The sequence below is a fragment of the Rhopalosiphum padi genome, chromosome 2 (assembly GCF_020882245.1).
Source record: "Rhopalosiphum padi isolate XX-2018 chromosome 2, ASM2088224v1, whole genome shotgun sequence".
In the NCBI taxonomy this organism is placed as follows: domain Eukaryota; kingdom Metazoa; phylum Arthropoda; class Insecta; order Hemiptera; family Aphididae; genus Rhopalosiphum; species Rhopalosiphum padi.
In genome coordinates, this window is record NC_083598.1 from 57,276,067 (window position 1) to 57,293,684 (window position 17,618).

Genomic DNA, 17,618 nt, shown 5'->3' on the forward strand with positions numbered 1-17,618 from the left:
TTTATTTGTAAATTGGAATATAATCGTGGTGGTATGATTATAATTTTGATAATTTGTTTATGTAAATTACGTATATAATACAATTTACTACATTATCAGTATCAAATAAAAAATGTATAATAATAATTTATAAATATAAAGAAGTAGGCATCATTGTTAAATAAATATAAATATCCGCTGTAATACAGATGGTCTCGATCTTTTTCACTTTTAATAAATTCTATTTTATGATTTAAAATATTAAAAATTTTAATACAATAAATTGAATAGTGTATAAAACGAAAAGAGAATAGTGTTCAGTATGCTCATGTGAAAATATGACATCAACAAATAGTAAAGTTATCCAGCGATAAGAACCTACATCTACTGCTACGTTATCGTCGTTGGTATTGTAATCTAATAAAAACGATTTAATAACACCGTATCGATACGATACGAACAATGCGGAAAATAAGTACCTATAATAACATTATCATCAAACATAAAGATTAACTGACGGGTTTATAGGTATTCGCAGGCAGTGCGAATGAATTCATTTTTAATTTTGTCATTTCGTGTATAGCCAGGAATGGGCAAGATACTCACGAATCAGTATCGAGATACTAGATACTCGATACTTATATTTTAAGTATTTAGATACTCGATACTCAATACTTACATTTTAAAATAAATATTTAGATACTCGATACCCGATACTCGATACATTTGAAAAAATTAACCATAGCTTATATGACGCATAGAATTTTTTTAAAGTTTATTTATACACAATTAGGTAGGTTGTATAGGTATTTATATAATCCATAAATACTGATTATTATAATAGTCAATAATATAGTATAAATGTTTAATTATATAATATGTATAAATATATTGTATAGATGTATAATAATATTCAGTAGTCAAGGTTTAATTTAATTTATATTGCACGTAACGCCTTAAAAATTAATAATTTATTTATTTAATATAACTTCTTATTTCATTTTAAAAATACTAATTTTTCAAAAGTAATATCTGATAATTTATTCCTGGTAGGATTATGAATAAATTCTGCCAGGGAAAACATACGCTCAACTGATGTTTAAAACATAGTCAAACAGTCGTGGTTGGTAGATAGGCGAGTAAAAATAATCCTAAAAAATTAATTTTTCAAAGTATCGCGTTAATGTATCGAGTAGTTTTCAATAAAATTATTTTATACATTGACTAAAAATGTATCGTGATACAAGATACTCGATATCTCATATAATTGTATCGAGATAACAAGATACAAAATACAATTGTATCTAAAATACGTATCTTAGATACTGCCCAACCCTGTGTTTGCTGTGTACAGCAGTTCTGTACTTAATGCAGTGAACTTTTATGAACCTTTACTTTGTTTAGTATAATATTATAGCGTTAAATTGTCTGAGCGCTTAATTGTCGCAACGCAATAAAATACCAAAACAGTGGAGGTTTGTGGATTATGTATTTTTTTTACGAGTATGTAGGATAGTTTTTCAAATTGTATTTTCGCCTAAACTGTAACTAAATTATAATGATCCAAATGAACCATCGTGCCCGAGAAATCTAAATGAAAAAAATAATGATATAAAATATTATACCTACTCATGTCTTTATAATATGGTTTTTAAAAAATTTAAAATTTTTTAAAACGAATTAATTGAATCAAAACTATTCAATGATTGTATGATTAATTTGTGAATTTCACATTCCATTATCCTAGTATAGTTATTTGATCAATAGTTAATTTGTTACCTTTCATATGATTTATGCTGAGATACTTAAATAATCAGTAAACATTTAATGGATGAATAGTGAGCCAATAGTCATTAAACATGATTGGTTCATCAAATTAAAGTGAAACAATTTTGTATTATACAACTGCATAAATATGATTAATATCACATTAAATTTTAATATATATATACAATGATTCAAATTAATTAGGTTTAGTGATTATTGTTCGTGTAACTCGGTATTGAAAATTAGCTAGTGAAAATATTGTAGACTGTTGATAACAGTTAACTTATTAACAAGGCTTTGAATTTAGCTACTATTTATGAAGTGTAGTTTTAATAGATTACGCTGTATACTTATGTATAAATATTTGTATTCATTTAAAATACCAAACATAAAATGTCATGTTATGGTTTCTTTTTCTTACATTTTATATTTATAATTAGAGGCTGGGTGGGAATAATAATAATTTACTATACTACTACTATTTAACTAATAAATTATTAGTTACCTATATAGCATATATTTTATATTAATAATAATATCAAATATAATCTAATTTTTGTATTAATAATCAAACGATATAAAAATAAGGTTAAATTATCGATTTCAATCAACATCTAATATAGGTAGGTATATGCAATCAGTTTAATTTATTTAACAACAAAAAAAAATTTCGCGCTCAGAATTGTTTTTCGTTTACAATGATATAACATCACTAAATTCAAATTTAATACACTCATAGTAGTGACCCACTCGAGTATTCGATGTATGCTACACTTTATCATTGAATTCAAATATTACAAATATTTATAGAATATAGTGATCTACCATCAACTCCATGACAAAGAAAAATGTAGTACTTATAGTATAAATTTATTTATTTTAACAGAATAATGGACCGCAATGAGCATGCTCGTGCAGGGGTCCATGACAACTTGGAACATATAGGTCCTATACCATATTAAATTAATAATAAGTCTGTAATAGTTTTAATTTTCGTTCCAAATTTAAAGACCAATCATGGGGGCTGGATTCATTCATGGGTTTTATAGTTTTATTGAATGGTAATATGTGTCCGGATGGTATCTGCCCCTAGACATCCACTTCACCGACTATGTTGTTAATTTTCACCTGTTTCTCCAACGAACATCTAGTAAGAGACAAAGCACCTATATCCAGTTTCACACTATTCACACCTTTTAACAGCTGTCGATTTGACGCAAGTTCATTTTAGTTGTCTCTTACGACGGTTGTGAGAGTACCATTAAAACTAAGAACTGTCTAATCAGGTTCAGAGATAAATATTATAATAGATAAAACAATTTTTGTAATTAGTCTAATTTAAAACAAATGAAAATATGACCAAAGGATTAGGTAGTGAACTATATATAACTAATAATAATTGTATGTCCGTTTGATATTCAATAAAAATAAAAATATAGGAAATAATTTACTGAACTTAGTTTATAGGTACGGAATACATTAATCAAAGAGGCACAACCTAGATTATAAAATAAGTTAAACATATCAAAATAAATTATTGAAAATGATTTATATTAATCATATAATATCCTATTATATTATAGAAGGTAAGTTAAATATAAATAACTTAATAATTGATAAAATTAAGTTATAATATAGTGTTGAATTAAATAATTTTTAATTAAAAATTGTGAACATTTAGAAATAGTATTTTAGTTAATAATTATGTCATATGAGTATACAATTGAAAACAATTTAAATAAAATTGTTATGTAAATAATAACTCATTATCATTGACACAAATTAATGTTTTAAAAAATGCATTTAACTAGAATATAATAAATTAGTAAAATAACAATTTTTTTTTCTTATAAAAATTTTTAGTTTTCTATACAATAGCCAATAGGTCAAGTGGAGTTTACTTTTTAGTGAATATATATATATAAATGAAAATCACTTTATCAGATTGCATCTTACAATTAGATTACAGATAGTGAAAATTCATTATATTATAAACTATAAACTGCAATAAATGTATATTAAAATATTCAGCGTAATACCATCATACCAATTTCAGGTTTCAACATTAAGCAGCTGTAAAGAAGGTCGATGCTACAGAAAAACTTCTTAGATAATACTTATTTTTAAAATACGAGTAATAACAATTAACATAAATCACAATAATATAAATATATTACATCATAAAATATTTATATTATTATGATTTATGTTAATTGTTATTACTCGTATTTTAAAAATAAGTATTATCTAAGAAGTTTTTCTGTAGCATTAGTAATAAAACAAATACATTAACGAAATGCGAAGCAAAAATAAAATTCAGTTTACTCAGTTGTTCGTAACATAGTCAAATCTTATTGATTATGGTATAGCTATAGCTGAGTGGAACTGATACAATAACGAATGTTAAGTTCTTTTTATTATTCGAACTTTATCCATAAACTAATATTGGTACCTGTTAACAATTTTAACTATGTCTTTAAAAATGAATTATTTATTAATTTCCATGGTAATTTTAACAATTTTTGTCACATTGATTCCTGCTGTAGAAATTGGTAAGTATGTAATGATTTTTATTAATTTAACTTAATAATATAAAATTAAAAATTAAGGTAATAAAACGAGTATAATATATAGAAGTATTTTTCTGAAGTTATTAATCAATTTATTTGAACATAATATGTCATAGGTACAGATAAAATATCGACAAATTCAAATGATGAAAGTAAGTTATCTCAATATAGAAAATATAAAAGCGTATTTAATTATTTCGTATTACTATATTTCATGATTAGAAACAGTCAAATATTTTAAATTATATTTGTCTAGTAGTATAGTATTTTAAGTCATTATTAGTTGGTATTATTACACAAAAATAATAATCCTGGTAGATAGGTAGCTAATAATAATAATGTCATTAACTATTAACTTAATAATATAAAATTAAAGATTAAGGTAATAAAACGAGTATAATATATAGAAGTGTTTTTCTGAAGTTATTAATCAATTTATTTGAACATAATATGTCATAGGTACAGATAAAATATCGACAAATTCAAATGATGAAAGTAAGTTATCTCAATATAGAAAATATAAAAGCGTATTTAATTATTTCGTATTACTATATTTCATGATTAGAAACAGTCAAATATTTTAAATTATATTTGTCTAGTAGTATAGTATTTTAAGTCATTATTAGTTGGTATTATTACACAAAAATAATAATCCTGGTAGATAGGTAGCTAATAATAATAATGTCATTAACTATTAACTTAATAATATAAAATTAAAGATTAAGGTAATAAAACGAGTATAATATATAGAAGTGTTTTTCTGAAGTTATTAATCAATTTATTTGAACATAATATGTCATAGGTACAGATAAAATATCGACAAATTCAAATGATGAAAGTAAGTTATCTCAATATAGAAAATATAAAAGCGTATTTAATTATTTCGTATTACTATATTTCATGATTAGAAACAGTCAAATATTTTAAATTATATTTGTCTAGTAGTATAGTATTTTAAGTCATTATTAGTTGGTATTATTACACAAAAATAATAATCCTGGTAGATAGGTAGCTAATAATAATAATGTCATTAACTATTAACTTAATAATATAAAATTAAAGATTAAGGTAATAAAACGAGTATAATATATAGAAGTGTTTTTCTGAAGTTATTAATCAATTTATTTGAACATAATATGTCATAGGTACAGATAAAATATCGACAAATTCAAATGATGAAAGTAAGTTATCTCAATATAGAAAATATAAAAGCGTATTTAATTATTTCGTATTACTATATTTCATGATTAGAAACAGTCAAATATTTTAAATTATATTTGTCTAGTAGTATAGTATTTTAAGTCATTATTAGTTGGTATTATTACACAAAAATAATAATCCTGGTAGATAGGTAGCTAATAATAATAATGTCATTAACTATTAACTTAATAATATAAAATTAAAGATTAAGGTAATAAAACGAGTATAATATATAGAAGTGTTTTTCTGAAGTTATTAATCAATTTATTTGAACATAATATGTCATAGGTACAGATAAAATATCGACAAATTCAAATGATGAAAGTAAGTTATCTCAATATAGAAAATATAAAAGCGTATTTAATTATTTCGTATTACTATATTTCATGATTAGAAACAGTCAAATATTTTAAATTATAAATGCTTAAATGTGTGTGAGAAGTATTTATTCATTTTTTTTTTTTGTATTTAGATCGTGATACATCGCATATGGTTGATTTTGATTATGATGATGAGCTTGAGTATAATTATATGAAAAATACTGATCAAAGTAAGTTATCTAGATGTAAATTTTACAAAAATATATATACTTATAAATTATAATTCTGCTTTACTATAATAATTTTATGTTCAGAATTAGTGAATTTTTTTTAAATTTTTACTGTATATCTGTATTCAAAACAGAATGATTATTCTTTAACACTTTGAGGTCATTTAAAATTGATTGTTTTTACAATGATGCACGCTTTTATTCATAGTTTTGAGTTAATCATGAGTCATAGACTCATAGATATTAAAAATGTTTCGCTTTTTAAATTTTTTTTCCAATCTTTCTGTACCAAGTTAATGTACAGTATTGGTATTCAGACATTAATCTACATTTGGTACCCACACTTTTGGGCGTAGAAAATCTTTTAGAATTCAATTATTCTGGTTTAAAAAAAAAAAAAACTATCGACAGAATTATTTCAATTCATAAACTGGCATGTACATAAAATTTAAAAAAATACTTTGCAAAAAAAAAATGGTATAATAATCGAAATACAAATCTATTTATAAATATAATATTAGTATGCTTAAAATTAGGTGAAAATACAGATTTTTAATAAACCCTGTAACTATTGACATCTTATTCGTGATAGGTAGTGTTAATATTTCTATAAATACTCTTATGATTTAACAATCTAAATTTGAATGGTGATGTATTAATTTTATTAATAAAATATTATTTATAATGTATGATAAATATATTGGCTGCTATAACCTATAAATGTATCGTATTGTTTGATATCTGAGTTGAATACAAATATAAATCATCGTATAAATAATAAATTACGTTTAAATAAAAACACATCATTGGTTATTGACTTTTTGTACAAACATAAATTATGTTTGTATGCTTTTAAATGAATTTATTTATGATAAAAGACATTTTTTTTAAGTAAGTAACAAAAAAATCAAAATCTTTATAAAATATCGGGTCCCAAATAGTTAAGTGTCTAGCATGTTCTAGAGCAGCGTTTCTATACCGGGGGGTCGAGATTGCCTTGACTGGGGGTCGCGTAACTCTAAAATGACAAAACACTGATTTAAAAAATGAACCTTTTTTATTAAAAATTTGGCTTTCCCAACGATATGATACAAATTTATTCTTAATATAGATAGGAGATAATATAGATAGATATAACCTAACCTAGGGAGGGAAGTCGCAAAGTGATTGCCATATTTTATATCTTTTCTGTGGGCCGCGGGACTAAAAAGGTTGAGAAACGCTATCAAGAGTACTTACTAGGCCATATATTCTAGGTTTTTTAAGTAGGTAAAATTTAAAAAGTTCACTTAAAAGTTAAATTGCATGTTATTTATTTAGTATCACAACAAGCATCTTTATATTTACATACTCCTACTAAAAAACATACTGAGTAAATAAGAGAAAACAAATATATTGGTATTTTTAAGTTTTAGATAAATATGAAATTAAGCAATAACAGAAATCACTAGTATTGATTTTAAAATTTACGAACAACAATTAAACAGAAACACTGTTTAAAGTTTCATCAACAACTAATATTTGCATTGTTATAAATGTTATAATGTTATGAAAAATTTAATGATATACGGGGAATTTCGAAAAATATGAACTGACTTTGAATCTGTATACATTTTTATTGGTAATAATATTAATTATATTTTAAGAAAGATAAATTATTATTATTTTACATTTGGAGGAGCTTTGAATAATAAGCTAAGCCTCAAGCAACTCCCCTCTCCTAACCACCCGAAGGTTTTTATTACAACGATCAATGATCTTGAACAATATATTACAAAAGTGTATATAAATATTAAATGATTAAGTAATAAATAATTTAATATTTGATAGATATAATATACAAAATATGTTTGGGTAATCACTCCCAGCGAAGAGGCCCAAGTCTTAGTCTTACAATTCGTAAGAATTTATATGGTCTCCAGTATTAGAGACGCCTTATGTCTTGAGAATTATCGTGTAGCTGAATTTCTGCTGGATTGGTGTGTTGATCAAATCTTATCTGGTATTTGTGGACAAATTTAATGATCTGGATAATATGGTTTTGTTGTACCAGTATACCCCATTATTTACAAGCCAATTAATTCAGTTTCAGACAAGATAAAAAAACTTAATAGGTGTCCTCACCTCAAGGACAAACGTAAAAAGTTAGACAGTAGACTTAACCTACTAAGACTCCCTCTCACATCCCATATTTTTATTCAAAATAAATTTTTTATTTATAAAAATCGCTTCCATTTTAAATGAACCTACGGCATCATACTCTGAGGCCCAGCTAAACAATCAAATATCCAAACGATTCAATCATTTCAATCTATTTGTCTGCGTATATCATCGCAAAAGCACCATGTTACGTAACAAACAAACTACTCCACAACTAACTCCAAATAAAAACCATCTAAGGTACAACAAATATTTTCTACAAACGGTTACATGGGAAACTCCTTAGCATTACGAATCTCAACTACCTCATCTATTAAATGACCTCAAAGGCACTCTCAGAAAACCCCATAAGATGTCTCACGTGAAATTGGTACAGAGATCTACTTAGCTAATAAGACATACTGTGTACATAATCCATGTAAAATCATTGTAAAAGGTGACTCGATTGCCAATCCTTCCTGTCATTCACAGTCAATTTATTTTTTATTCATCATATTTACTTATTGTATATTATATACAAATATATATTTTAAATTTTCAATGAACGTCACTCGTTAAAAAAAGAATGTAAACGAATATACGAGTTCTTAGTTCTCATTACCTTTATAGATATATGTGAATAGACAGTAATAATTAGACTGAATTAATTAAGTATGTACTTCAAAAGACAAAATAATATAAATACGAACCAATTTAAATAATGGCGAAAGGTAATAGATTAGGATTATATACGTAGTAGCTGCTGACGCCTATTATTGAATTGGCTATTAAAACATTTAAAACAATAAAACTAATTGATAAATTGATTTTCAGTCAAATACGAAGATTTAGAAAATTTTAGACAAAAATACAATAAAGGTAATTATTATTATTGTAAATAAAAAAAATGCATAAGTAGGTACTTAGATACAACATTTCAATAAAAATTAAAAAATATTACTGGTAAATATCGTAACTTCCGTTACACGTGATTCATATGTGCCATGTAATGCTGGGAAAGGCGAAAAAAATTAAATAATGACTTAATAAAAATAATCCGTTTTGTCTACATTGAAAATACGAGTATACAAGCCTTATAATCAAACAACTTAATATTTATATTTAAAAACTTTATAAAATAATAATAGCGATAATTAAGAATAAATATATCACAAGCTCACAATAGTGATATTTATTTTTATAAATTCAAAATATAGTGTCTAAATCCAATTACAAAAAAGGTTTTGTATAAATTATTGTATTGACGGTTAAATAATCTTATTTTTAGAAATCATCCAATTTTGTGAAAAAAAACATATAGTTAATAGTAAGTTTTTAAGTACTATTTCAATATAATTATTCATTAAACAAATAATATAATTAATATAATTTTTATAAAATGTAGAAAAATTTAAAACATAATAATTATAAAAAAATAATATATAATATTGCTTAACAATTACCATATCATTTATAGAAAAAATTTAGTCATTCCATTATATTCCCAATACATATTTTATTTATAATAAAGACAGTATAACTATAATACTCTATTAATAGTATAAATTGGTTTTATCAAAGACAGAATATGGACAATTGATTTAATCACTGTTAACACGTCTTATTAGCTTAAAGTCGCATTTATACACTGAAAGTAAAACGCATATAATATGATATACTCGTATACATATTTATTTATACCCTCTTCATAGCTCAACTTAAAGGCTTAAATAAATATTATTTGAATCCATATTGAATACAACTTAATAATTAAATACAATTGTATTTTATTATAAATAAAACACAAATCATTTAGATAACTTTAATCTAAGAAATCACTAAAAAAATTATTTTAATTTGCTTACTAATTTTTACTTTAAATGTATCTTTAATTCAATGAATTATACATTTTTTAGAAGTTTAATTAGTTGTGAAACGTATAATTTTTACATGGATATACCTAAGTTTTATTTATTATTTATCTGTCATAATAAAATTATACTATTTTTATATTTTTAATTAGCTAATGAAGAGGACATTATGTCAGCTAGTCTACTATGTATGTGAAGTAAAAACATCTTTATTATACTGTTAAAAGTATATTTTAAATTAATTTTAAGTATATTAAATTCAATTAAATAACTGTTATATACATTTTATATTCAGATTTCAAGGAGATTTTTGATGACTATCTTTCATACGGTAAGGAATTATATATTACAAAAAGACTCAATTTACTATTAATAACTAAAAAGTATGGTATTTCAAAAGTTAAAATAATAAGTATCATAATATTATCTTAAAATATAAAAATAACTGATATATGCTAGTTAATTTTAGATTTTTTAATATACATTATACACCGTAATATTCAACATTAATAACGTCAATAGATAGTGGTCAATCTATAGCGTGACAATTGATCACGCGACAATAATTGATAGCACGGACTAAGATATATCTTAAATCATGTCAGTGATTGATAGTGTACGACAATTGATAGTGTCATGAGGTTTTAAATCCGATTTTTCACAAATAGACGATAACAAATTGTTCAATAATTAAAATAATAATTATAGGTTTTCACAATTAATAAACTAAGTCAATAATTATAATAATATTAATAATAGATTTTCAGAAATAAACTTTTACAAACATGTCAATAATTAAAATAATAGTACCTAATAAAAAAATCAAACTTGCAGTTGAAGATTATGCGTAACCCCCCGTGAATAATCTTCTTTACTTCTATTATTATAATCACTACATATATTTTTAAGTCTTTTTTCTCAATCATCATAATTTTTTTTTGATTGTGGTTGATTTCTCGCGATTAATTGTTCAAATGTCAACAGGTTGACACGTTCTTCTTTTTATAGTGCAGTAATACATTTCCATATTTATGGATGAATCGATGAATTTAACATTGACGATTGACAATTGACTATTTGTAGAAAATCAAAATTATGTTTGATTTTTTTCATTAGATAGGTACCTAATATACTTTTAATTATTGACAACTTTGTTAAAGTTTATTTGTGAAAAATCAGAATTATGTTTAATTTATTTTATTAGATAGGTACTATTATTTTAATTACTGAAAAATTAAACTAAATCGATATTTACTCTTAAATTACATTAGTAGATAAATCCTTAATAAAAATACAGTGCTCATGCACGTATACAGGGGGATTTGGGGTTCACCCCCAGTCACCACCAGAAATTTTATTTTGTTTACGTGCCTGACACTTATATGCACATGTGTCACACATATTATTCTATTTTACTTAGCTCTGTTTAAATTGTATAATTATTTAACTATAACTATTGAGTTTTTTCTTGTTATAGCCTCGTTTTTACAAAGTAAACCAGATAAGTATATACACACATGTAAGTGTTTTTTTTTTTTTTTTGATAAATAATATTAGTATATGATCAGGACAATATACTTAAACTAAAATGTAGATACATAATATAAAGACTTAGATGTACCATATATTATTGTGCATACTGTATTAGTGGACGGAGGGAGATACATGTATCTCTATATTTTCGATGCCAATAAGATAAATTGTACTTAGTTATAGTTTCTAATACGTTATATTTAACTATCATAATCCTTATACATATGAACGTACATATAATCGTGTTTAAAGAAATTCGAATTATAGAGATTCGTGAAAAAAAAATTCGAATTGTAGAGTGTGCCTCACCGACAGACATTTCGAATTATCGAGGGGACCGGAATACATGTATTTTTTTCTAATTATAGAGGTTTTCTCAGGGGACTTAGCGTTTAGTTCGATTTATGGAGTTTTTCGAATTATCGAGGTTCGAATTATCGAGTGACTACTGTAATAATAATATTTTATAGGTTATTATATTATTATTATGAATGAATTTGCAGAAAAATAAACCATCTCAATACCTTAAAATATATTATTAAATTACCTATTAGATTAATATTATTAATCTATAAAATGGTACCATTATATCATCCAGATATATTATACAATATTTTAACAAAATATTGAACTGATCCCAGTGTTCACTTTTATAAGTTGTGTATTCTTCATATATATCCGAAAGGTCTGCAAAGTGTATCGTATAAATTGCAATAAATTACCCGCCCTCTTGGTATTTTCAAATTAAATTATTTTTTTTTAATTGATGATAACCAACTTAAATTAATTTTTAGTAATATTAAGGAAAGATATTCAGATGAATAATGGTAAGTTATATATATATATATATATATAAATATTTAGTATTTAGATAACGCTTTTAAATCAATTTATAGTTTCTTTTATATTTAATACATACACATATGTATAAATTAATACATTTATATGTCTATGATTTAATATCATAATATTTTGTTTCTTATTTTATAAAAACCTAATTATAATTTTTATTTTTTATTTATTCAGTTATTAGTGTTTATAACATTGTCCATCGATTTATCTTTATCTAATTGTTAAAATATTGAATTAGTATATAATGATTATTAATATTGAGAATAATTAAATGGTTAATGATAATAATTATCACACTTACAATTATTGTCTTCCATAACTAAAGCGATATGTAAATATAAATATATATATAGGTACGATATGAGTGCTGACAACTTATCTCAATGTTTAAGCTTGGCTAAATCAGTGTTGTTTAATATTTCAAATTTTAAATTAAAAGAAAATTATCAATTTTGATATACGAGTCTAAAAATATCTTTAAAATGTTTATAAACCTCTCAATTTTGAAGAATTATAAAATCTGGTTTGTTTGCTTTTTTATATTTAATTCTTCGTTGATCTTATAAAGAATGGAAATTAAAAATTTAAAAAGAACGTCTTGATCAATATAAATTATCCAATAGGTATATAATTTTCCTCTCGAATTAAAATAATTGAATACTAATACGTTAAAATTCCGTAAAAAATAATATATATGGGATAAAAAAATAAAAATATATATTAGGTATAGAATAATATAAAATTGTTAATAACAATTTCGAGTAATAATTATAAAGTTCATAAACATATTCTACTAGATAAAAATAACTCAATAAAATATAAATTTAAATCATCTTTGTTCGATATTCAATTATCCATTATTTTATTTATCACATTATTATTAAACATTTTTTTAAATAGTTTCAAGTTGTTAAAAAAATCAACGTTTTTATTAAAAAATTATATTTTTAAATATTTTTTTAAGTTTTTACTTTTTTGAATGACAACATAGAGTTTTAATTTCATATTCCAAAGCAAAATAATTTTTTGAGTAAAAAGATAAAAATCGAATTTAGGGCGAGTAGTTTATGAGTTATACGTATTTAAAGTTTAGACAAGCGGGCCAGTGGACAAACATTTTGCGGGGTAACTCCGTAACACTACTAACACTCCACTCCGCACACCTAAACTTTAAATACTTATAAGTTATAACTCATAAATTACTCGCTCTAAATTCATTTTTATGTATCAAAATACCCAGAAAATTATTCTGCTATGGAATATGAAATTAAAACTATGTTGTCATTCTAAAAAGTAAAAAAACTTAAAAAAAAATTAAGGATAAAAAATATTTAAAAATATAATTTTTTTTTAAAAAACGTTGATTTTTTAACAACTTGAAACAATGTAAAAAAATATTTTTAAAAACATGAATACTTTTTGAAATAATGAGTGGTTCATGATAAAATAATCACTCTGTATACCAATGGTTTACAAAATTGATACGAATTATTATACGAATTTAAAAACAAATTACTATAAATTTACAGAATTACAAAAAGATCTAAAATCAGAATTACCAATTTTTAAAGAGATATATAAAAAAGGTAATCAATCATTATTAATTTACAAATGTGTAAAATATACACTCAAAGTTGATTAAAATACATACACTTTATTGTGTAAACAATCAAATTCATTTTGCACATTTCTTTCAGAAATTCCAAATTTCTTTTATCTCTTAACATATTTCCCTCTGCGTAAGTACTTTCTAAAACTCGTTATCATTAATTTGTTAAAATTTAAGTAATAAATAGATGATCAAATAATTAAATTGTACATAACTTATTTTGGTATTAGATGATAATTTAATTTAAAAAGTTTAAAAATGCATAAGGTTAAAAATACAAAACCTAACCAACACAAAAATAATTTAATTTAAACGTTAATAATAATTTAATTTATAGCTAAGGATATTGAGGACGAATATTATCTCGATTGTAAGTTGATTTAATTTAAACTTTTAATATATTATTAAAATTAAAAATTTCGAACGCACTTCTCTAGGATTTAAATAAAAGTATAAGCTATATTTTGTATCTTCATATTACTTCAAGATTCAAATAATTATTAAAGTTGATAACTTTTGATTGCTTTACCAAAAATTGATTGATTTTCTTAAAATATTAATAATTTTTATGAACTTAGGAAAAACATCATTTTAGAGCGATGCAATTTAACTGTGTTCACTCGTTTATATTGTTATCAGATAATCTAATAGAAGAAATGACAACTGTTTAATTGTAGTATTTTCAAAGACGAATTTTACTACGTAAAAATAAACATGTCACTATTCTTACCAAAGAAGTTACATGTATTTTAATATTTTGAAATATCCCAGGCTTCCCAAAATCGTTTTTCTTTAATAAATATTTAATTTTCGCAATTTATAATATATGTGTTATTAATTACCGGAGTAACGATAAATGTTGAGAAACCCTGGCTGGTTAATTAAAAAATACTTACAACTAATTAGGAAATTAATTAATTAATTTGTTTTCTGATAATTATTAATTCAGGGAATTCATTAAATAGAATAAACAAAAAGTGAAAATTTCCAAAAATAAAAAAGTTTGGCTGTTAGTGGTGAATTATTTAAAAGTGCTTGGCAAGGAAAAAGTTAAGAGGACGCTATACCCGCATATATTGTCTCTGTCTTATACACGCGTAACATAGTTAAAATACTATTTTGCACGGGACAACTTTACTCCCCGATATATATATCATAATCACCAAAATTTTAAATTGCATTGAGAAGAATTTTACCTGTGTTGTAGCGTTTTAATTTTTTTGATAGTGGTAACCAATAATTTTTAATAATTAAATGAAAAAAACCTAAAGTTCTCAAATCGATAACTTTAATTGCATTCATGTTATTAAAAAAATTAAAACGCTACGACACAGGTAAAGTTCTTCCCAGTGGGATTTATAAGTTTGGTTGTTTTGATTAAAATATCGAGGGAGTAAAATTGTCCCGCGCAAAACAGTTTTTAACTATGTTACGCGTGTATAAGACACAGACAACACATGCGGGTATAGCGTCCTCTTAAGCTTATGTCATCGGTTATAATATTATCGTCACCTATTATATAATGTTATTTGTGTATTATCAGGTCATGTCACTAATATGTATGTAGGTAGATACCTCTGTATTGTTAAAACGCACGATGCGCAAACGACCAACCAAATTTCTTACTTGAGGTACTAATACAACGTTTACGTTTGTTTATAGAGACAGTATGTCGTACATCGACCAACTGTTTTATCTCTTAATTACTTTACTTAGAACATAGGTTCTTAAACTTTTGTGGAAAACCCTTTGAAGTAGGTATTAAATCATAGAAAATCAACAAATTTATTTTTGGGTTATTTAAAAAAAAAACTCACAACCTCGAGTAATCGTCTACGGACTATCGAGGTGTTCACAGACCACCAGTTAAAAACATATAACCTAAATATATTCGATATTTCTTTGATAATGGTAATGGATCGAAAATCTCAATTTGCACTAAACTCTTAATATACAAATCTCTATTCAGATATATTTGAATATAATACTTAATCTTAAGCTGCACAAAACCATTCAAAAATCGTTTTTACAATCATCCTAGTCTATCATCCTCTATAGTCTATATAATAACTTCTGCACTGTGATAAATATGCACTGAATTTCACACAAACTTTTTCCTAGCATAACAATTGTTATCTTTTTTAAAAAAAGAGACGAGTCTGCTTTGCTTTTTTTTCCAAGTAAGCACATAAGTTAAGCGTTCAGTAAATTAGGAAACTCTTTAAAATTAATGTACTTATGCCTATTTTAATATCTACATTGAGCAATAACAAATAGCACAGTTGTAAATTTATGATATATAATATTTAATAACATAATTTATCATTTTATTATCGTTTATCATTCCCAATTAGTTTAATGATCGTGTTCAACTTTTGAACACTCTGTGTATAACATTAATAAGACAACTTAATTAACTATAGTATAATATTTCAGACTTTCAAATACTTTATACTTTTTGGATTGAAACTCGTGAGTAAAATTATTTCCTAATCAATTCCTTACGAATAGTAAAAACATTATACAAAATAAACTTGTAAAATTTTAACAATAAAATGCTATTTAAACATACAATTGTATAAGAAAAATAATAAGAAATTGGAAATGATAATGCAAATTTTATTTAGCAATAATAAATACATATTTTATTATTATCGCTACTAAAACCTAAAATGATTATAAATACATAACATTATGTCCCTCAATTAAAATATATCCCCCAAAGTATTAATTGATGATTATTGAAAAAGAAATAATTAAAATACAATATATATAGATAAGTCAGTGTATTAAAATATTAAATCATTTGAAATATTGCAATTAGTACAATTCTAACTTATTTAGAATTAAAAATAGCTGGAAAACATCTTTTTTGACATAAAAATACAGTTTACTTACAATATTATAGTCTATAGGTATATATTTGAAGTAAATTTATTTTAAATTGTTTTCATATTTGTTTGCAAAATTTTTGTATAGTATATTTCCAAATTAAAAACATTTTTTCTTGTTATTTTATCTTTTCTTTGCATTAATAAATTATGAATAGTATAATACTATCCATTAATTTGTATGGAAAAAATTTTCAGATAATGCTGCACCAGCTTCAGTAAAAGAATTTGCCGCTTACAGTAAATTATTTTTTTTTTTACAAAATATTAATACAATAGCATATTTTTACATTAATGTTACTTATAAATACTTGTGGTTTTCTTAATGTGATAAATTTATCATATCACCTTTAAACACAAGAACAATTTATGTCTTATACCTTTATTATAAAATAAAATCATTCATCATACATATATGAAAGGTAGATACTAATTTAAATTAATATTGCTTTTTTACTTAGAGGATGTCAGCGTAGTATTTGTTATCTCTCTCTATCTCCGTACAACATATCAAAATTTACGTTCATAATAATGACTAAAACCATATTAATTTCTTAAATTAGAGTGAAATGATCTCTTATAAAGTTTAAAATTAAGAACATTATCTAGATTCTAGGCCTCTAGGGCATCTCATAATCGTTTTATTATATTTTAGTT

The 17,618-nt window shown here is 23.9% G+C and overlaps 1 protein-coding gene and 1 long non-coding RNA gene across 2 annotated transcripts in view; both read left to right on the top strand.

The window, feature by feature from the left end:
- Nucleotides 1-4,061: 4,061 nt before the first annotated feature.
- Nucleotides 4,062-17,618, top strand: part of LOC132921639 (uncharacterized) — a 33,434-nt gene continuing 19,877 nt past the window's right edge. Inside the window, exons 1-5 of the mRNA XM_060984774.1 lie at nt 4,062-4,298; nt 5,462-5,497; nt 5,805-5,840; nt 5,989-6,066; nt 17,160-17,201. Of these exons, the coding sequence (XP_060840757.1) occupies nt 4,217-4,298; nt 5,462-5,497; nt 5,805-5,840; nt 5,989-6,066; nt 17,160-17,201 (274 nt within the window). The 5' untranslated portion in view covers nt 4,062-4,216. The remainder of the gene's footprint in view (nt 4,299-5,461; nt 5,498-5,804; nt 5,841-5,988; nt 6,067-17,159; nt 17,202-17,618) is intronic.
- LOC132919359 (uncharacterized) lies at nt 9,494-12,001 on the top strand. Its single transcript, XR_009660624.1, has 4 exons — nt 9,494-9,532; nt 10,229-10,264; nt 10,372-10,407; nt 11,554-12,001. It is a non-coding gene; the product is annotated as an uncharacterized LOC132919359 (long non-coding RNA).